Source organism: Genypterus blacodes, unplaced genomic scaffold (genome assembly GCF_046128005.1).
Source record: "Genypterus blacodes isolate CSIRO-AG114 ecotype Tasmania unplaced genomic scaffold, CSIRO-AGI_Gbla_v1 ptg000003l_1, whole genome shotgun sequence".
NCBI lineage: Eukaryota > Metazoa > Chordata > Actinopteri > Ophidiiformes > Ophidiidae > Genypterus > Genypterus blacodes.
In genome coordinates, this window is record NW_027466817.1 from 5,220,106 (window position 1) to 5,242,674 (window position 22,569).

At 43.1% G+C, this 22,569-nt stretch overlaps 1 protein-coding gene across 1 annotated transcript; it reads right to left on the minus strand.

Annotated features, from left to right (window-relative positions):
• Positions 1–1,184: 1,184 nt before the first annotated feature.
• Positions 1,185–21,691, minus strand: LOC142994376 (mitochondrial intermediate peptidase-like). The gene is made up of 19 exons (XM_076145180.1): positions 21,275–21,691; positions 20,932–21,105; positions 20,606–20,694; positions 20,299–20,385; positions 19,778–19,841; positions 19,497–19,679; positions 18,986–19,142; positions 18,553–18,601; positions 18,313–18,373; positions 18,121–18,173; positions 17,011–17,164; positions 16,810–16,887; positions 16,330–16,537; positions 15,261–15,370; positions 14,909–14,983; positions 14,586–14,702; positions 10,892–11,013; positions 9,636–9,709; positions 1,185–1,317 (listed from the first exon to the last, which is right to left on the minus strand). Exons 1-19 carry the CDS (start codon positions 21,419–21,421, stop codon positions 1,217–1,219), a joined length of 2,103 nt encoding a protein of 700 aa, XP_076001295.1. The 5' UTR covers positions 21,422–21,691; the 3' UTR covers positions 1,185–1,216.
• Positions 21,692–22,569: the final 878 nt, after the last annotated feature.

Here is a 22,569-nt window from a genome sequence, read left to right on the forward strand (position 1 = left end):
CGAATTTGTGATTAAAAAACCCTAAACAGCTAACATGGTTCCTGTCGTCTATTTGGTAGTCAAGTCAAGTCAAGTCAAGTTTATTTGTATAGCCCAATATCACATACAATGTCTCAAAGGGCTTTACAGACCCACAACATTAGGACAATTCCCGACCTAGCCTCGATAAATTCCTCTATAGTAGAAACCATGGCTTCCTTTCAGCGTAGAACATTCTTACATATAGTTTTAAGTGAAGGCAGCCATACTGTAGTTGCATATGCTGCACATAAAGCAACTACAACACAACTGGTTTGTGAACATTGGATTGTGGAGAGATGAGATGCCAAGCCCCTGTCTCAAAATGCTCAATGTTATGACTGCTTTCCATTCTGATCTAAATAAGCCAGTGAGTACACAAAGTGGCACCTGAAGATTATGAAACAGTTTTGATATCGTCTATGACTTTTACTCCATAACAGCCACCTTTAAGTGATCAGAGAAGCAAAATCACATATTCAGAAAGCATCTCAATACATATTTTTATAAACAGTTGGCTCAAATAGTAATTACAGTAATTTTTTAATGTCTTGTCCATCATTTTTTGTGTCCAATGAGCCACAAAGAAGTTGGATCTCACATTCTCTCTCTCTCTCTCTCACACACACACACACACACACACACACACCTTATTAATTGAAAGACTCAACATTGACCACATGACGGGAAGAGCACATTAACTCTTCTTCCTCAGTCTGATTTAATCAGGAAATTGCAATGTTCTGCTTGTATGTAAGCGGATAAGAGATCTCTAACAAAGAGTGCCGCTTCTTCTTCTGACCACATGCAACAAGATGAAAACCAGGCAACGTAAACGTATAAGTGATATTTATAGAAATTCATCATTACATTAAACAATACAATTTCCTGTTCTTCCAGTCGTAGTGATAATGGCTTTGAAATGGACAGAGATAGTTAAAATGTCAACAATTCTGTCCATATTACATTTTGTTCACAGCAAAGTCTTCAGACATGATGACAAATGTGACAGTCAGACTTTATCAGCCTTTCATGAATACAATGCAAACAATTCTTTAACAGGCAAAGTAAAAATGCTTGGAGAGCGAATGTGTGCCCCCCCCCCCACACACACACACCCCACCCCCAGTGTGTGTTTATAGTGCTGTACTTTTCACTTGTAAAGGTTGAAGTCCGTTTCCACGCTGAAAATTTTTTCTTAGCTTTCCGAGTCCATGAGGAAGGTCTCAAAGTTTGGTTTGAGCTCAGACACCAAAGCGTCCACAAAGTCTTCGATGGTGGGCTGTCTCTGCAGCATCCCTGTCACACACACACACACACACACACACACACACACAGAAAGGGAAAAGATTAGGCTGTCTGTTCTACGCATTTGATTTTATTGTACTTTTTGTGACAACTGACCCAACATTTCAGTTGATGCAAAAAAAAAACAACCTCTTGGAAATAATTCAGTATGAGGGAATATCTAGAATGTATTTGAAACAAGCACGACTAAATACTAAACTATGACTCCTATGCAAGTCTATGGAAACATGATGAGTTTCCCAGCAATCCTAAACCAAATGGTACATTCATGTTTTGAGTTTGTACTTTGTTTTATGGGTATTCGTTTTTTATAAAATGGAAAAACAGTGACAAACGCCCTTCACAAGCTGACAAGCTGATATCGTCTGAATAAATGTTTGAAACCCCAAATGCACAGTATTGATCATTTAAAATTGATCTGAAACAGAGAAAAACAGCAAATCTGTAAAGCTGATAAACAGCAAACGTGTACATTTCTATTTGAAGATTCACTAAAACATGTTACTAAAATAATTATATTTTCATTCATATATTTGTTGCTGAGATGTATATAATGAATACAGTATGTATGATACATACGGTAAAGAGTTAAGAGGTTCTCATCCCTGAGAGTTTGTCTTAGTAGGATTACTCAAAATCCTCTGAATCGATCATAGCAAAGGACATCTCTGGATCCAAACTGAGGGGCAGAAGTAGGAGCTCGTGAACACACACAGACACACACACACACACACACACACACACACATGCACACACCCAAACAATGCACGCCCCTGCCATACCATAAACCGTGCGCAGCGCTGTAGCGTAAACACGCGTGTGTAGCCAGTACACGGCCGTGAGCAAACCCTGGGAATGTCTGTCTGTGTTTTGAGAGCCTGTCTGCCAGCTCATGCGTGGAGGACTCCCTCGCTTGCTTCACAATTCAGCCGCACGCCCGCTTTGAAGTCAGTTCATTTCCCCTTGTGTAACTGCCAATGTAAATAGGTGCTCCCCCCTCCCCTGCATGGGTCACCTCCAACACACAGGCGGACACACACTCACACACAAACATGTCTTCGCAAGAGCGCATGTATGGAAATGCATGACTGTCACGTGCAGAACATACGAACCACAGATGGGAGCACGCACACGCACACACACACATACACACACACACACACACACACACACACACACACACACACACACTGGGAGCTGCACAGCAGGTAGAAACTGAGCCCTAGTTTGAACTGAACTGCAGTGAAGCAGTTTGCATGAGAGGACCAGAGGGAGGGATTATCCTCTCCTCTTACCCACCGGTCGCTCCCTGCCCTTTGGCTACAAGATGATACCAACATCCCAGAGTCCCTAACGTTCCACAACCGCAAGGCCCCTGGATCTCTGGGAACAAGGCCACCACATGAAAGCCACGACTTACAAAGTATTAATGCACCGGAGTTTTCCCATTTCCAAACGTAAGCGGCAGACCTAATTTAAGAGCTGAGTGATGTCTGAGCTGTGGCCACCGGTTGACGTAGACGGCATTTGATAGCCAAAGTGTGATGAGAAAACCCTGCTGTGTTAATAGATGATAATTCCGAAGACATCCAGGCCAGACTATCACGTAGCACCTCAAATCCTTCCTTGAAAACTGGCAATACAACTGCCCTAATAGGGCAAAGTACCAGTTCAAACCAGAGTTTCCATCCAATACAGTTCTGGAGCCAGTACACAAGGATTCGGTTTCTTAAAAAATGGTCAAACATTGCAATTTTGCGTCTGCGTTTACTTACAGCCTGAAGCAAACTTCCGCTATGCTTTCGCCTCATGCCTGTAATGAGGACAAAGATTATTTTATACATTATAACCAGCATATAGTGGCCGGCATCCCTAAAGCTGGAAAGGGCTTTAGTGCTTCGCTCAAGAGCCCTTCAGCCTTTCAGCCCGGAAACCCCTGCGAGGCTTCGACCTGCAACATTGTAAGCAAACAGTTGTGGGTTCAGCTGCTTATTATGATACTCCCCACACCGTCTGCACCATCACTAGCACTTTCTCTAATAGATGTAATTTCCTGACCGCCTATCCACAGAGGGGTTTGCTTGCCTGGAGCCCTGACAAGCCGGCGCGTTAAATAAGCAAAGCTAACATTACGAGAGCGATGAGAGAGAGGCGCAGAGAAAGGGGGGACAGGTGGAGGAGAGACGGAGAGAGAGAGAGAGGTACGATCGTGAAAGAGGTTAGTCAGGTAAACGGAGCCCTGACCAGCCTCTCATCACCGACATGTTGAGGTGTCAACACCTTTGTTTCATGTGGCGTCCGGCGGCAGATGAGGAAAAGACTCCACAATGAGGCGGCGAGGAGTGAGTCCTCTCTCGGCCCGCATCCCTGGGAGAGTTGGAGAGGAATGTGCAGATAACCTCAAAGTCATAACAACACTGGAGAGGAGTATCTGATCTCAGAAGCTGCTTTTCTAGATACACACAAGAAGGTGGGGCGGCCTGAGACAAAACAGGCACCGGTGGGGGTGTATTCAACACTGTGTTCAGTTTTGTGAAGCTGACGGGGTTGATTGATCGGTTCTGTGCACGAAACACAAGGAAGTCAGAAAGCGCAGTGCAATTTTTGTAGAGGTAATACAATTCTAAAAGTAGAAAGGACAAAGGAGAGTTCATGCAAATATCATGGCATTGAAGAACATCTCAACTCTGTTTCAGATAGGTTCCTGCAGTGGTATGTGACCATGAATGAGATCTGGGTGTGATCGGTGGAAACACTCAAGATCTCATCCACCACAGAAGACCACAACTGGCCTATGGAAAGGTCCTGGCTTCGGTTTCTTGGGATGTTGGGGAGCATATTCCCAATTGAATTATGCTGCACTTCTGGTTGTGGCTTTGCAGCAGTTCAGCAGCCGCCCCACTTTGGTCCCTTTCGCAACCTTTAACTCTTCCCAAAGACAAGAAACACTTTAGACGGAGCCTGTTTGGTCTCAGATGATGACATCATATCTGCTAAGAAGGAGGTTTTGGAAGCCAGGAAAAATAAAGTGCTGCAAGTTAGAACTCTATGATAAGCTCAGACATCAATTACTCAACCCTAACATGTCTGCAGTGCACCGACTATTTGTGCAACAGATTTGTTATTGGATTCATTGTGTTTAAAATGATCAAACTTGACTCAACACACTGGACTGTTGACAGGGATCAATTGTCCAGATCCATACAGGCCATTCAGCCGCAAGAGCACATCAAAGTGTAAAGGTTTGTATTACAATGGGCAAGAACGCACACTCTTGGCTTCATACGGAGGAAAAGAAAGAATCGGAGCCGAACTAAGCAGACTGTGCTTTGTGTCCAGTGCAGGACTGAAGCTTTGCCATGTGAGTCATCTCGTCTTGAAGAGTTTCCATTTCCATTCATAAAGGCACTGACACAGCCATTGAGGAAGAAGCCTTATACCCATTAGGTCTCATTACTCATGCCTGCAGCGTCAGCCAACTTGACCAACACAGCTGAATGAGACAATGGGTGTTAAAATACACATAATCTCCTTAAAATGAAAGCATTTCTTTATCCGGAGGAGAATTGCTAAACATGAATGCACTTTTATAAGGAAGTCCCTGCTGAACTGTTTCACAGTAACACACAGGTTTTTGTCGCTGAACAGCCTCACCGGAGGAATTGGCAGTTAAGTACCTTGCTCAAGGGTGCTTTAAAAGTGCTCACAAAAGGAAGGGAAGTGTACTACTTATTCACTTTCCCTAAACAAATTCTCTGAGCTGGTGTGGGAACGTTTTAATCACAGGCTTTCTTCTTCAAACCCATCCCCCGCTCCCCCCCCCAAACGGCTCACCTGCGCTCGAGAGTGATGCTTGTTTTGAGAATCAGAATTTGTGCAGTCAAAAATAACCCAGTGAAACCAAACAGTGAATCCTTTCCACACACACAGGAGGAAGAGAAGGCGACGGCATGAAGAGCCCTTTCAAAAATGAGGAAAGATATTACTTAAATAAACTTTAGGCATATGAATCTGCAAAAGGAGGTGCTAGATTACAGACTGGCCTAGTATTATCTTCTGTGCGCATCCAAGATTCCAATAAAACCCTTTGAGTAAGCTGGGCTTTACCTCGAACAGGATGCACATGCAGAGTTTGACTTGTTTGTTTACTTAAAGGGTGGTGGGAGATAGCTATCAGACAAATGAAGAGCTATGTGGCAGGCTAACAGCTCTGAGCCCATGCTAATGACGGCTCCAGAGACAAGGCCAAAGAAGCCAAGGCCAAAAAAGCCAAGCAAAAGTGCAGCCACTGTGGTACGCAGTCCTCCATAAAGTTGAGTGTAATCTAATTGCTACTAAACTAATCTGTCTAGAAAAAGGTTAAAAGTTTTGATTAACATGCTTTTACGATGCTTATTAGCAAGGTTGCAAAGTACCGTGGACTAATCAGAAGGTTTAAATAAAACGACGCGCTTCGTAAGAAATGTCTGATTCTGATCTTGTGGGTTTGGCTGCATTCTGCTGAACTTGGGAAAGCCAACAGCAGGATTCACACAGACACACACACACACACACGCACACTTGTGATGGTGCAGCAATGCCCCATGTGGTATTATACAACTATATTAAAACGTGCGAAGCTAAAGCGTGCAGTGGCGTTGGTCTTGAGCTCAATGCCTCTGCAGCAGCACACCAAATATACAGTAGATACAAACTGTTAGTTAGTTAGTTAGTTAGTACATTTACCCAATACAGATATATTCACTGTGTGATTTGATCCAGTAAAGTGTGTGTGTGACTAGTGAAAGAAAAGTCATACTCATACTCCTGATGACACAAGATATTTCTGGTCGCTCTGGTGGTTTACCTTCAGTTCGTAACCATTTGAAACATGTCACGGTGAAATGCAATTATCTCCCTTCGCACCCCCGAGGCAAACCATCGGCTCGCTGCCTTTGTAATTACACCTTTGAAGTTCAGGAAGCTTTTCTAGAAATCATGCTTCAGTCAGGCCCAATGAACAAGCAAGACAAGGCTGATGACAAACACTGCGCTGGAAGCTTCTTCATGGTCTGTATATCACAAAAACAAACCATTGTGGGTTCCTTCATCTCCGCCCTGTGTTCAACAAGAGCAAACAATCCGTGAACTAAGGCTAAGACGCTTCCCTGTGTGCTGGTTAATTATCAACCTCATAGTATGGAGCTTTCAAAGAGAGAGTCTTGTCTGTTCTGAAGGACCATCTAGATGTATTGTGCAGCTTCGGGGCTCAGCTGTGCAGCTTCGACTCCCACAGTCCTCTCCTGTTATTCAAACAAAAACGCAGCAACAATGTGCTATAGGACTGTTCTAACCGCCACCCTCTTGAGGTTTATAAGCATCTATGCAGTCACTAGAACCTTCTACTTGCTTATGCCAACTCAGTCAAGCTGCCTCCTGAAAGAGAAGCGGCACAGTCCCGGGACACAAGTAGATTCATTTTCTGTGCTAGGTAGTTGGGGCTATGGGAACCGACGGGGCCATGAAAGCCCTCTCTGTAGCCCGGCCTTGGCTGGCCCGGGGCTCCTGCACATAGAGGTTGGGTTCAGTCAGTGTGTCCCGCCAGTCGATCACCTTTCATTCCCTCCTTTTTCTTCCCTCTTACTCTTGACTTTTTACTCTAACTCGCTCTCTCTGTCCCGGGCACCGCTGTTCGGAGTTAATCCCGGGGTTACATTTCAGCACGGTCTTTCCTGGGAATGATCCAGTCGTGGGCAGGGAGCAATGGAGATAAAGACTCTGGCCTCTGATTAGCCTTGCTGGGTCTGCTCCGGTTCCCCGTGTGCCCTTCTGCCCCCTCTACCACCTCGCCAAAGGGAATAGCTGGGAAATGTTAGACACCTTCATTTACAAGGGTCTTTGTTAAAAAGGGATTATGTGTAATGGCTTGGATGTAGACTGTGTGCTGCCTCTAGTCTTCTGGTATCTGGCCTATGAAAGGGCACTTCTTATTACCATTAATGCCTCCATTTCACAATAATATTTCAAGATGGTTGCTAGGAACTTCCCACACCCCAAAGTAAACAATAGTGAATGTTTCAACATATGCATTTGTAATGTTCTGTAACTCATTCATGATATTGGGTTCAAATGTGTGGACATATGTAGCTATCAAAACAGTGAAGCCTCGCTTTGCTTTAGCTTAAGCATTCCTCCAGGCATGGAAAAAACTATATTACTATAAAATAGAAAAACACATTTATACTCAGATTATTATTGTGAATAAAGCACAAAGAGCAAGCCTGAAAAATGCACACTGCAAAAAGAATGGCTGTTAAACTTAAAGACTAGCTTAAAAAAAATCGAATGCTCTTTGGCACGATATCATTCTGAATATATTTTTTGCCTTTCAAAAACACTCAAAGAACATTAAGTCATGCATAATAACTTATAGGATGGAAACTATAGCCAGAGGGATCCAAATGACCCCCACAGTTATTGTGCACATAAGACCTTGGCTTCTAATTACAGTAACATTCACTTCAAAGCAAACCATAAAAAGCAAATATTGTCAGTTCAACAACAGTTAATTGGACAGTAGATCATCTAATAACAAGGATCTGATCTCTTGCTGGTTGTAATTTTAGAGGCTGCGTGCAGCCCCTTTTGGAATTGTCAGGGGGGGGACAATCCGATGGAGGGTGGAGGAGGTGACCCTGAGGGAGAGATTTACAGTACACTCCCAAATGTCACCTGATATTACTACTCTCATTCTGTCTCTGGCTCTTGCCCTGCCTTCTGTTGTCCTGTTCCAACATGCCATCGTGACTCCTTCGAGGAGGGGAGGGGCAGGAGAGGAGAAGAGTGGAGGATCGGTGGAAAAGGAGGAAGTGATGGGAGGATGGAGGGATGATGGAAGAAGACAACAAGAGGAAGTGCAATTTTTTTTTCCTTGTAAGGCTTGCAGATAAACAAATAACCCATACGTAAACAGCTGCTGTTGAAATGGTACCATGTGAATACCTGTAAACTGGGAGAAACCAAAAATGTTATACCCCAAACCTCCAGCATGTCTTGGTGCTCAAAGGCCAAAATCTGCAAGGTCTAGTCTCAATCGTGGTTCCTTTTGTAAGGTGGAAAGCACTGATCCAAATGTTCATCTCAGCTCTGCCAAGATATGTATACATGGACTGAGTTACCGTAATAGGATTCTGTCATTTGCTGAATGATGCTTAATCGGCATACAGAGGAAAGCATGTGGAGTTTACCTAAACTGATATAAGACAACGGATAATTTACATTTGAGTAAATCAACCACACAATTGCATAATCCTGGTCTGCTACGAACAACCCTTCAATGACTTATGCCGATTTATTTCCTTAAATTGGAGCACAACCTCAGTTTGAATGTGCAAGTAAATGTACTGTCTGACAGATAACTACCTCAAATACCATACTAGCCCAACACACAAGATAAGAGACCTTTTAAGTGTGTTCAACTAGGAAACATGTTTTTGTACAGGAGCCGGCCAAACCACAACAGCAGCTGCTGTGAACACCTGAGAGAGTGAGAGCCTGACTAATAGACTCCATGTCTGATGACGAACCCGGGTCAGTGCTAACATTTCCCCCAGGTGCTCTTCAACAACCCAGGTGAAGATCAGAGGGTGGTGGATTCAAGAGCCCTCATCAACCATCTAGTGTGTCAGCAGAGCAGACGATGCACAGATACAGTATATTCAGTTACTTGCTTTATCTGACGTCTTTATATAGGGGGGGGTCATGAAAATAACTGGGATGCTGGGGTTTTATTTTCTGGATGTGTTTAGACTTTGAACCACAGGGCCCAATGAAGCCACAAACCCAAAGTTCATGATCACCACGGGAAGCATTACATTTTACTGGTGATACTGAGCGCAAATAGTCTGACACCTTAAATCTTAAACTTGTTTTTTAAGGTAAACATAAACGCATGATACAGAGAGACTCAAATGTATCCTGCTTTACTGAATTTTGTAGTGTCCAAAGAAAAATCCAATTTGTGCGGCAATGATTGTACATAAGTGACTGATGGCAGCATAGAGATCTACTTAAAAGAGTTGGATTAAGGTGTAGAAAAGTACAAGGTGCCCAAAGCGCTTCCCTTACAGGGCGGGGAAATCATAGCCTGAAGGCCGCAGGGTTCCAAAGTCAGAGGAGAGCTCAAACAGATCAAGATGGAGGACAAACAGAGGAACTAAAGGTGTCTGTTAGAGTATGTTTGAGTACGAATAAAATATTTTTTGCTGGTTAAAATAAAAGGGCTTTCTTTCAGTATTCATAAAAAAAAAAAGGTTGTGACGGTGCGTTACCTTCCACCATCAGCATGGGTTCCTTCGCTCCTCCATGGGCCAGCATCTCACGCCGGTAACGCTCACCCATGTCCCTGAAATCAAAGAAATTAAAAGAAAAGAGGGATGTAAAGACAGACAGAAAGTAAGAGACAGGTGAGTAAGGTAAGATTACACCTGTATCCTCTGTCATACACCCTCATTCCCTCCGATGCTGCCGCCACCACTCTGAGCCCAGGGCCAAGTCTCCTAAGCCGTCTGCTCACAACAGACTGGTGACAGGAAACGGAGATCTGACAAGCGCAGGTGGAACTAAAACATTATCGGTGGCAAAGGGAAGACAGAAGAAAGGGAGAGAAAAGAGGGATAGAGGGGGAAACTGCTGCAGGGCTCCAACTAGGGGAGAGTCTTCGCATTTCAAAACAGAGCCTTTGCGCTTTGTCCAGGGGCAAACACTTGCTGATAAGGGACGGGCCGGGTAACACGGATGCTGGTGTCTGTCTGAACAACAGCAGACACCTGCCAAAGACGGTGTGAGTTTCATATTAATGTCATGTTCAATGTCAGCCAGCAAAGACTTAAACAGTAACCAGGGAAGGCTGCTTGTCAGGAGGCATTTGTGTCAGCAATCGGAACACAGAGCAGGTTCACACTGTAGCTTTTCCTCATGTTGAGTAATGCTCATGAAGTCATACAACATACAGAAAAGCAGATAGAGTCACAATCATGTATTTGCCAAATGACAACTGCATCCCTCTACAGACACTGAAGCACAGGGGCTGCTTAGTGTCCTATACAATCTGTTAAATAAATCTGACAACCTGAAGACCTTATGCTTCAACTGTAGGAGATTTTCATTGTTTAGTTATATTTCTTTACTTCAATTGGAAATTACTTATTCCAATTTCAATCAAACTCTGTAAATATCCTTAAAAATTGTATCACATTGGTCAGGATAGTGTCAATCTGTGGCAGCACCCATGCTGAACAATCAAAGAAAAGATCATGGAGATAATATCAGTGTCTTTGTTTTACTACAGTTAACTATTACCTAAGATCTGGCAACACTTCTAGCTTTACTTAAAGGTTGACAGAAGAGAAACCATAAGATGACTTTATGTGATCACATAAACCAATATCTTGGATAGTGGATTTCAAAGCTACTTTTCACCCAAACAACAGAAAATGCCAGAGTGAGCTCACGTTCAGTAAATCATGTGAGGACATTGGCTTTTTTTTCGGGCTGTTCCTGTTTTAGCCCTTAAAAGTTGTCTCACCTGTTCAATGGATCCTGAACAAAACACTGCTTCCACACCATGGAGGCCACTGCCCGGGACATGAGGTAGGAGTAGTATTTGGCCCCGTAACTGATCAGATGGCTGAATCTCAGCTGCCATGCCTATATGTGAAAAAAGACACAATATGATCAACTATGTAAAAAGGGTACAGTAGCTCTTCATCAACAGGTCATGCAGTGGATGTGATTGAACAACTCATGGGATTCTAGGCAGTATGAAGAAAGGACAGATTGTGGAATCATCCTTCCATTCTCAGTTTCATTTTGACAAAAAGAAACCGTTTGTGTGATGAGGGTGAGGTATTTCAGCATCTGAAAGCCGTCACCGCCTTAAACGGCTTAAATGTTTCTGCTCGTAAAACCTGTTGAGGGAAGCTGTTCCACTGCTGTGGCGAACTATTCCAGTAAAAGGTTAAACACAACTGGAGCTCAAACAAAAAGCAAGCCATGAAACTAAACAACACTAACTTTATAAACAACAATGAAAGAGGGGGGTTTTCAGTTTGAATCTCCTTTGAGTTAAGAAAAGCAACCACAATTTGAAAAGATGTACAGTGCAAGTCTATTATTAGATACCCGTTTCACATTTCCATTGCCTTTGTTGAGGTCATTATACAGGCATCAAATGCACTGCAGCCCTAAGTAAATATACCGTAACTCATTCAAACTTCCATAACAAAGCTAAACTTCACAACCTGCCAGTTCCTTCTTTAAAGGACAAAACATGGAAATTCCTAAATGGTTGAAAGCCCCCTCCTGTTCTGTCTGCTGCCTGAGGGGGCCCCTTTCCATATCTATAAAGACAAGCTCTTTTATGATCTCTGCAAATGGGGACTGGGGAAATTCAGCTGGCAAACACTCAAACAGTCGACACGTTAGAAAAGCACGCAGCTGCCATATTTATAACAAAACCATTACACACTACAGACGCCTGTCTGCCCATTAAAAAGATGTTTGGAGCTTCATTTCCCAACTGCAACAATTGTCATTCATCAAGCAAACATAATGAAATACTGTGTCAGTGTGTAGCTCATCAATGCCACCAAGGCACATCCACTTATATTTATTGACTGCACAACCTGAAGAACAGGGGGAGAAAGTACATCTTCCTAGTACAAAAAAATTACTTGCACAATATTGAGGTACTAAAGAAATTCCATTTCCAGGTTGATAATGCAATTCTGCCCGCATCACATTTGATTGAGCGGCTGGAGGAGTGTCTATTCCTTAAACCTTTCTGAAAGCACACAAACCCCCCAAAACTTCAACACAAAATTAATCATACTGCTGCTGCAATCTCCAAATTTCTAGATTTTAATAATAATTGACAAAAAATACTGGAATCATTTTACTTGTAATATGATTCCAGATATACTTCCAGATCAGACATTAAGTTGAGGGACTGTCAAAATGAAGGTTGCAATGAGTTTAAAATGGAGCAGCTCACTATTGGGAGCCATTAAAGATGTATATGATAGGATATACCCCTGCAAAACTTTAAAATGTATACATATACTGTATACTACACTGTGATACAGAGATGCTATATGTATGATCAAATGTATTAAAGTTTAGAAAACATTTATTGTTGAACGGGTGGGAGTCTAAAACAGGGGGCTGCTTATCTTTACCATGGTGGGGGAGAAGTCAGTGATCCGATCTGGTGTGTGTGATCCAACAGCATGGAACAGGCTTACGTTCCAAAGTGTCGACTTGATGAGACCCATCTGGGCCCTGGTGACTTTAATACGGGTAAATAGCGGCGCTGAAGAGCTGCGGCTCAGGAAACCCAAAGTAAAGTGAGGTTGACAGAGTTTGCTTTGCAGCTCAACAAGGCACTGAAAGTTACATAGATTACCAAGTTTTTAAACTGGAAAAAGGTGTAATATACAACATTGACAAAAAGTGAGACTGACAACAGACTCTTCTGATGCATACACACACGTGAGTTACAATGGATAAGAGCTGCAGGAACAAGCCCGAGGCTGTTAGGGATCAAGACATTATCAGTTTATTTTCATTTGTTAAGAGTAATCCTAAAGCTGGCCTTTTATTTGAAGTCGCTTTGATAACCTGCTATGTGGTATCACACGAATCATGGCTGTTGACATTATGGAAACAAATAAGCCCGGGCAGCTATTGAGGAAGTGTTACGCTATGCTCTCCCTGTCTCGTCACAACAGGCATGAAAATGATTTTCAAACTCCTGAGCTCCTCTTTGTTCCCGATCGCTTTGCCTCACATCAAATGATTAATGTCAGCTTTGTTTGAGAGAGCTCAAGTGGGTCACATGTCTGCTAGATATCCTTTTGATCCTTACATACAAAGGAAACAAAGTCAGCAGAGGCTTTTACGCTGTTGCTCTTGTACGTGAGATAAAAGACATTTTTCCTCTCTGCAAACTCAACTGGTGGTCTCTTGGTGGCGGCGGGGGCCAAGGTGCACCTCTGTGTTTTTACAGTAGGAACTGAATTATATGTGCATGGAAACTGTGCTCAAAAAAGCCCAAAACAAAACAGGAACAAACACTTCGGAAGAATTCCTGCCAAGAATTGCAGATTAAGGAAACATCAACACCGCCAGCAGAATGTCATACTTCCTGCCATTTATTTCCAAATATTATCTTCAGCCCAAGTGTGACCATGTGGTCTGTGTTTCTCACAGCTGATCCTCTCTCTCGGCACACAGAGGGACCTGATAGCCCGGCTCTCTAAACTACACCCGTCACCCATCACCCTAATGTTTAGAATCTGTGGCTGCGACTTTCATTTTACTATGGAAACTTGTCCTGAGCCGTTTCCATGAGCGCAAGCAGAGAGAGAGACGGAGGGAGGATTTTTAGAAAAGAAACAAGTCTAAGTAGAGTCTGTCCGTGAATGATCTAAACAAATCTGTTTTCACTTGTTCACGATGATCCAATCCCCTACACTCAGGCACCGCAATCCTCGTCAGTTTTGGAGGGGATGAAATGAGGAAAGTGATCCCACTGTGGTTAGCGGCACACACAGAGGATAAGTGTCTGTTAGAGCTCTCAGCGTGGTTTCAAAGTTAAAAAGGAACGACTGGGACAGTGGGAAAGTATATAACATAAACCACAATCTCCAGAGAGGCAAAGACGACGTAGCAGGGCACAAGCAGAGAAGTGGGAGGACTCCGTTTGGCCATTTGAACTGAAATGTCTATTCCTGATGGCACCCCCACATAATTATAGCCCAAAGTAAATGTTCTATGAAGGCCATTCCTGGCTAAATTATGACTGTTTTTGATTCCTTTGCTCCCTCCTGGCCTCATCCCCTCACCCACAGCTGCAGAAGTGGGGGGAAATGGTGAGCTTTTTTCATTAAAGGACCAGGAGAAAGAGTTTCAAATTTTTCCCCCAGGGAGAGCTCATTCAAAGTATACGTCTGCTTTGTTATTTTAGCAGGGCCTCCGAAAAAAGAACCTTTAATCTCTTAAACGGTGCCGTGCCTGTGTTAAAGATATAAAAGCATGAGACACACACAGAGGGAAGGAAAGAGAGAGTGGAGAGCTAAAGGAAGTCTCAGTCGGGTTTAGCCACAGTGAGGAGAGAATTCTTCTTGCGATTAAGCGCAGAACTCAAATGTTCATCAACCTTTAAATTGAAACAGATCTGATGAAACGTGAGAGGAGACAGAGACAGGAGGACGGTGTACCGTGTTGGGCGTGTGAGGCAAGCCGTAGAATTTCTGCTGTATCTCTTTGAGGATATCGGTGGTCGAACGGTTTTGAGGTTCTCCGTGGTAGATTTGGTCCAAGGCGGCGTAGAAAATCTGCCAAGGGGGAAACAAAGCAGAGTCGCTGTTGAATCGGTGCTGCAGCTACACGCTTATCATTAAAAACTGCCTGGACGTATCCCAGTTTCAGCGAGTGTTCTCCAGGGAATAAGTAAAGGGAAGAAGTTTGGCTCCTGAAATGCTTTGCTGTGACAGAGTGAATGTACCCATGATAGTAAAATGTCAGGATTCCCCAACCGTACCTGCAGCTGGGTGTCCGCGGCGCCGCACACCTTTTTGGACTCACACAAGCGGGCCACCATACTCTCAGGCAGAGGCTGAAGACACAAAGAAAGAGATTTGCATCGCACACATGCACCCTCTACCATCCCTTTCAGTATAAATCATTTTGTTTACTTTGATTTGTGCATCATTACTGCATTGCATTACATCGAACAATATGGTGAATTCCTGGAAAGCTGATGTTCACGTCTAAACAATTGCTTCTCTCCATCACAAAGGTTGCGAGATAATTGAGGTTAAAATTTGGAAACAGTGTCTTCATTCCAAAGTACTACAGGACTTCACGTTCAGAATTATTCATTCTTCTTCTACCTTTCCAGTCTCATAGTGGCGTGCAAACTGGCTGACGACTCGATAGTCACTGGCAAAGTATTCCATAAGGATGGAAGGGACTTCAGCAAAGTCAGTCGCACATCTGGTTCCTGAAGAGACAAACAAAGAGGAGGGTTTTGGTTGATGCTTACTGTGTGGGTAAATGTCACACAGCCAAAGAGATCCTGCCCACGGATCTCAGCGTTCACACTAAGGTGTTCTATGCCCATAAATCAGACACTTCTGAGGTGCAAAGGGAAAAGCAGCTCTTCATTTCTGCTACAGAGACAAACAGCGGCACCAGGAGCAGAACTCAGCAGTTTTTCCAGCTTGTCTTAGCTCAACCCAAGGTGCTAAAGTGCTGTAGCACTGTCAGCAGTGTCTTCCGTTTCACTAAGTGACCTGAGACGCAACTCTCCGGTCACAACTGCTTGACGTTATTTCGATCATGCTCGGTCATATAACAGGAAATAAACAGATGCCTGAGAATTATTAAAAAAGGAAAACGATATGTAGAAAGGTGTAAAGAAACGGGGCGAAGTTGCCAAATCGCGCACAATCTTGCAGTAAGTGGATACTGTTATTACTGTGAAATTACAGCTTCGCCATCTAGAATTACCGGCAAAGTATCTGTCAAACTATTTCATCCGACGAGTGAAACAGCACTGAATGACACTTCCAGTAGCCAAGGAGACACTGAAGCTCTCCTAAGGGCTTCAACTTAATCGGATTTAACCTTGATTTTCAATTCTCTACACTGTAATAAATGGTGTAAGTATTACTTACAGCTCCGTAAATTCTACTTTGTGACGTTTAGAAACTAAAAGCCGTAATTTTCAGATACAGAGCTCCTCATATGTCAAGCATCACTCGCCTACCTAATTACTGGTTTGTAATTACCTCACTAAACCCTCTGCCAGCTTAACACTCAAGGTAAACGTGACCAATGCAGGTTGTATTGTAACACAATTGGTTAATTACAATATCTAGGTAGGACTGGATTCCTTTGAAGAGTCCGAATGGGGTTCTGTGTTTGTGTGACGAACTCAGACGCTCCTGCCTGACTGACCTGTGACGTGCTGGTAGCGTGTGCGTCCCAGCATGGAGTGCATGGCGTGGCCCATCTCGTGGAACAGGTTCTCCATCATGCCTGGGGTGAGCAGGGTGGGGGCGCGCTTGGTGGGCTGAGGCAGGCTCAGCATCAGCACCACGACCGGCAGCTGGTACTCGCCCGTTTCCTGACACAGACGGCCACCGCGGATGGTAAAGTGACAGTCCTGGCAGGGGAGAAGCGGAGGAGGGGGGGGGGGGTTAGAGTTAGTGAACGAGAGACAGATGAGATGTACGTATATGCACATTTTGTCACTTACATAATTCAGACAACTTGATAGCACATCATATTGCTTTAAGGTTTCTGCTGATGCAACCCTGTAATGTATATTTGAAATAGCGATTCCTATTTTTACGGGTAAATTTATCTGAAGACGTTATCTGGAATATTTATGAGCTACCCGAGGCAAAGTGTGCAGATCAGTGTGTGATTGCTCACCTGGTGAGGTTTATCCGGCCGGTGGAAAAAGTCACAGTAGATGTATCCCAACAACCCCTCTGTTTCATGTGCAACAGCCTAAAAGCACACACACACACACAGCAGATGAAAACACAAGAGTATAATGGAAAAGGGTTTTGCTATCACACAGACATCACTAACAACAATACAATACACATCATATCTCTTTTCGATCCTTACCAGTTTGCGCACGTCGTCGCTCCACACCTCTCCTGCTCTGGGCAGTTCAGACGTCAGGGTCACACCGTACAGCCGAGAGAAGAGCATGCTGAGGCCCTCCATGCAGGCACCCAAAGAGAAGTAGGGACTGTACAGACTGGGCTCTATGTTGTACCTGCCGTGACCAAATCACATACCGGCACGTTACCATGGCAGAGGCGGACGTTTTGAATGGCTATATGTAGAAAACATCAGCCGGAGAGCTTCCTAAAAACTTCTCCAGCAACTCTGGCCAGAGGTGTGGTTGGCCTCTAGTGAGCACTGAGAAGGAGAGCCTCATCAAGAACCTGAGTGTGACAAGGCAAAGTGGGCCAACGCATAACTGGATTCTCTCATTGGGACCGGTTGTGTCCCTCATTCAAACTTTGAATACGGCAGATTGAATTTTCAAGCGTTAGCTGTTGGCTGCCTGAGCCGATCTCAGAGTTTGCACTGGAAAAACGAGACACTTCCATGTGTTTTAGTAACAAGAGGTCAAGTTTCTGGCTGTCGGAGCCATTTTTTGCCTGTGATGGAACAAATCAAATACAAAAGCAGAATCCGGCTGAAGGAAATCGCATTCAACTGATTCAGAGTAGCTGATTATAATGAAACAGGCGTTAGATCAGTAGACGCTGACTAATTTCAGGTTCTGCATTATATATAATAGTATCATCTGAAGTATTGTTGAAAGTGTTGGAAGAATGTGTGGAGCTGCTAGTTGCACTGGAACCCCGAGCAAACAATGGTGCCAAAACACATCTGGACACAGAGGCAAACTGAAAATCACACTCTGTGCTGCAAAGACTGAAGTGGAAAAACTAGAAAAAGTGAGCAGCACATCTTAGTTACACCTCACTGCATTGTCCTGAATCAGAACGGAGTAAGATAACACAACTCCCATGCTTCTCCTCTAACACCTTTTGTGCCACCTGACACCCAAAGAAGAGCCTGGGCCAAATAAGAATTTGCACCTTGCTGGAATATGAAGTTACAACACGACTTGATTCCATAGCAAAGATATCAATCAAGCTGACTTCATCATGCCACAGCTAGTTGAGAAACAAGTTTCAAAACATGACAACTACTCACTTTTCAGCACGCAAGACACCACTGAGGTAGGGATGATCCCACGGCAGGAGCTCCTATATGAAAACACAGTGTTCTATTGACATTATGATGTATCAAATGACACCAATGAGTGATAATAAATCAACAAAAATGACATAAACACAATTAATAGGAGTTTAGTTTGGGTACTGAGGATATGAGGGAATCACTCACACAATTACGGGGGTTGAGTCTTGTCTTCATGCCCTTCATCATCTTAAAGTCTTTTGCTGTGCTGCGAGACAAAAACGCAAAAACAAGTCATGAGGTAAGTGACCAGAGACTTTTGTTCCAGTCTGTACCTACGTGTCACAATTCTGACTTCCCTCCTCAAATGTCCTCCCCAATTATGCTTTTGCATTTGTGACATCTTTGCAAAATGTGACAAGCACAACTTTCAAAAGGAGACTGTACCTGTCTGACAGCCTGTCCGTTAGAAGCTGCAGGAAACTCATTACCGTCTCTGCAGAGGCAGTAAAAATACAGTTACTAAGTGTGGAATTGCTCATTTTACGTGAAAGAAAACAACATTAAAGGATCATTCAGTCTCTAGCTTGTGTCGAACCTTTATATTTGATATCTAGTCGTGACCGGCATTTAATCAATTACCAATATAATCAAAATTCAAATCTGGGTGTTACAAAAAGGGAAATGTACATATTTTACTTAAGAATCAATAGGACACTAGGTGTTCAGTGGCGTGTTCAAGGGAACGTTAACAGGATACCTGGCACTCATCATTCGATCACAATGACACTGACACAAATCTAGTATGTTTCTCTTTTTCATGCTATCAAACAATCTGAGGTATTTCATGGTGGCGTATTGATAAAGAGAGGTTACACACCTGGAGTTTTGGCCATTGTTCCCTTCAGGGCCCTCTGTGCGTAGGACTCATAGCCCACCAGTTTGGCCAGCTTGTACCTGCATTTCAGCAGCTCCTCCAGACAGGCCATCAGATCTGCATTTGGATAAAGGTAAACCCTGTAGGCAATCTCTCGCACCTAGAAGATAAAAACAGGCCGGATCATAAGACGGCATTGAAATCTGTATAAAAAGCACAATAACCAGACAAGACTGTAAAGAACTAAAACCAAGTGCATTGGTTAAAAAGTGAAAATCTGTACCTGCATCGTGGCATTACTACTTTTATCATTAAGTAAAGTGTTCTGTCTTTTAAGATGTATTGGCTAATTCAGATTGTTTTGCATTGCTTATAAAACATTTAAATACTCATAAGGACTTGAGGCATTGTAAGGAATTTTCAAAATCAGCACCAGCTCGGTTCTGTCAAATGGCAAGGGCGCCCCCTGCTGTCCAATGAAACAAATGACCCACTGATCGAGACAAACACATACCAAGTCATCAGGGGAATCTGCATGGAATCCCCCAACCTGGATGAAGCTTCCCTCGCTTCCAAAGTGCAGCTGTAGATGCTCAGGAATTGCAGATCTTGCAATTCTGTTGGGCATGTGAGAGCCGACCAGAAACTCATTGTTCAGATCCAACAGCTTCACATGGAGGGCGACTGCCTTTTTCCTCTGCAGCGAGAAGGACAGAGTTAATGGGTGTTGTCTGTCGACGGCTTAACTATGTCTCTTTGTCTCACTTCGAAGCTTGACTTCTGCGACCTACGTACCAGTTTCTCGTCAAGATGAATTCCACTGATCTCAAAGTCAAACATGAACAACTCTGCCACTCGCCTGGTGAGCAAAAGGAAGTCAATATTTAAAAGTAAACATCACACTGGAACTAACATCCTACGGTGGAGATCAATCATACAGCCTTGTCTAAAGTATTTGCAACGTAAATCCGGAAAGAAAGAGAAATTCATGCAAGCCAAAAACACTTTACAAGCATAGTTATTGGGCTGGATCACAACCAAAAAGGAATGGGTTATTCCCTGGATCATGCCTAACCGCTGCCCAATAGGATCAGGGAAATTGGTTCATAACTTTTCAAGTAATCTTCAAATAATCCTGCGAAGACAAAAAAACAGCCTCTCAGGTAATAAGTGGTTGGAATATGGGACCATAGGGACAGTACCAAGATCAGTGTTGTCCTCTAAAGATGATGACAGGACAAGTGGAAAACTCATTAGTGAGGCGACAAAAAGCCTTAAAGAAACACCAGGAAATGCAGGGAAAATGCAAACCTCACCTGGTATCGGGGTCCAGATGAGCAATAACGTCTTGATTGTTGAGCAAATTCTTTAGACTCTTGCATAACTCAACATTAGTATTCAGCCTGAAACATACAACCAGCATACATGTACTATAAACCACATGATCAAATGTCCGGATCATATACTGTATGTATCACAACTATTACAACTACACACAAAATCGTATATTCTCTCAATATCTCCTCTGTGTTATTGGTGACACGTGTACTGGGTGTGTATTATTGCGTGTGAGTGACTTTGTAAGGCATTTTAGTGATGGGATCAATATGTAATACATCTTACTTCTCCACAACTGTGCCGATCTCCATACACGTCTTCTCTGCAGCCTCGCGATACGCTGGGTCTGGATGTGCTACTTTCACAAAGTCTGCCTGGTTATGGGGACAGAAATGACATCTTAAGATTTCAAAGTGAACTGTTCACCCAGACTTTGGTCAAACTAATATAATTATAATACCAACATAATATAAAGGAGGTATAGAGTATGTTTACAGTTATGTAGATTCCGTTTTAATTTAGTGTTAGAAGGCAAAACAAGTACCTTTGGATGTCTATTATTAGTTTACTCGTGTGTGCCAGAGCACATTTGAATTGTTTGTTGAACTTACAAGATCAGCCACTTTGCACAAACCATCTGAGAGCTGATCGAACAGCTCCACGGTCTGAGCACCAGGATAAGAGGAGCTAATCTTCTCCAGAAGGAGCTCTGTGTTTCTCAAAGCTCCGCCTGTGGCCACCTGGAAGCCTGCAGGAGAACTCAGCTCAGCAACCCCAAACAAACCCTGGAGACACACTCAGAGGTCAGATCACACACACACAGAAAGTTCTGAGAGGACAAAGGTTGATCTACACCAGATATGCAACTTTTCAAACACAGACAGGCCTAAAGCAATGCCCCTTTCCCATATTGTGCACACATTGTAAAACTGCTTCATTAAGGTAAATACAAACCACGTTTTTGTCGAGCATCTCCTGTTTCCTGTGAGGTTTGGCATTGAAGGCAGCTCCAACAGGTGACCACGTCGTGACATGTCTGCCCAAATGCGTCCATATCCTCCTGTGCTTTACAATGTAAAGCAACCGCTTACACGCAGACATTTTGTACTAAAGCTGCCAGCTACTTTATCTTGTAGTAATGACAGGTGCTGGTAGAGAACACACAGTACATGCTATGGTTTAGCATGTACTGTACTTTCTTGCGAGCTATTGGCAAAAGCCGGATGAATAACTGATGCGAATTGCGTTAATATATCCGAAATATTGCGTTCTGTCCAAATAAAGACTCAAAGTCATCCGTTTGTTTACAGGTGTTGTAAGAGACGAGCGTCGGTATAACACATAACAACTCACATGTTAGCCGGCTAGCTATCAAAGTCAATCTAGGTGATTGTTGCAGCTGGCACTTTCAATACAAAGACGAAAATATATGTATACTTTCGAAAGTCAGTGTCATATAAATAATAGGATGTTACTGGATGTCTTTTAAAATAGCACAATGGTATTCATGTTGGTAAGTGGCGGTTAAAGGTAAAAATTAATATTGTTAAAGATAAAATGTGGCGAAACTGCGAAATCATAAGGTAGCGCTGTGCTGTATGTCGTCACTAAAGAGCGACGTTGTGTTTTGTAGTCTTTGCCTGTGCTCAGTTTATTACGCTGTACATTTCAAGGCGAATGTCACAGAAATACAACGTGAACGATCCCTGAAACTGTTTATAGTTGATAGAAAAATCAGTATATCGATGTTGGCTATGAATTAATTTGCTGCTAGACAAAAAGGTACTGTGTTGCAGAACGTGAGAAAATATTTGAGAATATTGCACAAAACAAGAAAGGTCTACAATAGTATTTAATGCAACATCACCGCAACGAGAAACTACACCCTTAAAATGACCAGAGTTAAATTTACTCCTTTGGTACAGTGTCAATAACTGATCAACTACGTACCCAAAGGTGGCATTTAATGCAGTGATGTTGTATTGGATTGCATTGGCTTGTTTATATTTTTCGGGACAGTGTGTGTCGATTGTGGCTTCGTATAATCACATCAGTAAATATAGTACGATAGTACGTTCATGTTTTTGCTCACAACATGCAAACTACTTCAGGAATGTAAGACACACCTCTGCCGTCTTTGCTAAAAGTTGCGGATTGCTGCTCCATTGCAAGTTTGTACAAGTTGTTAAAAGTGTCAATACTCTGTGTTTCAGGGGTCTCAGTGAGATTACATGTTTTTTTCTCCTGAT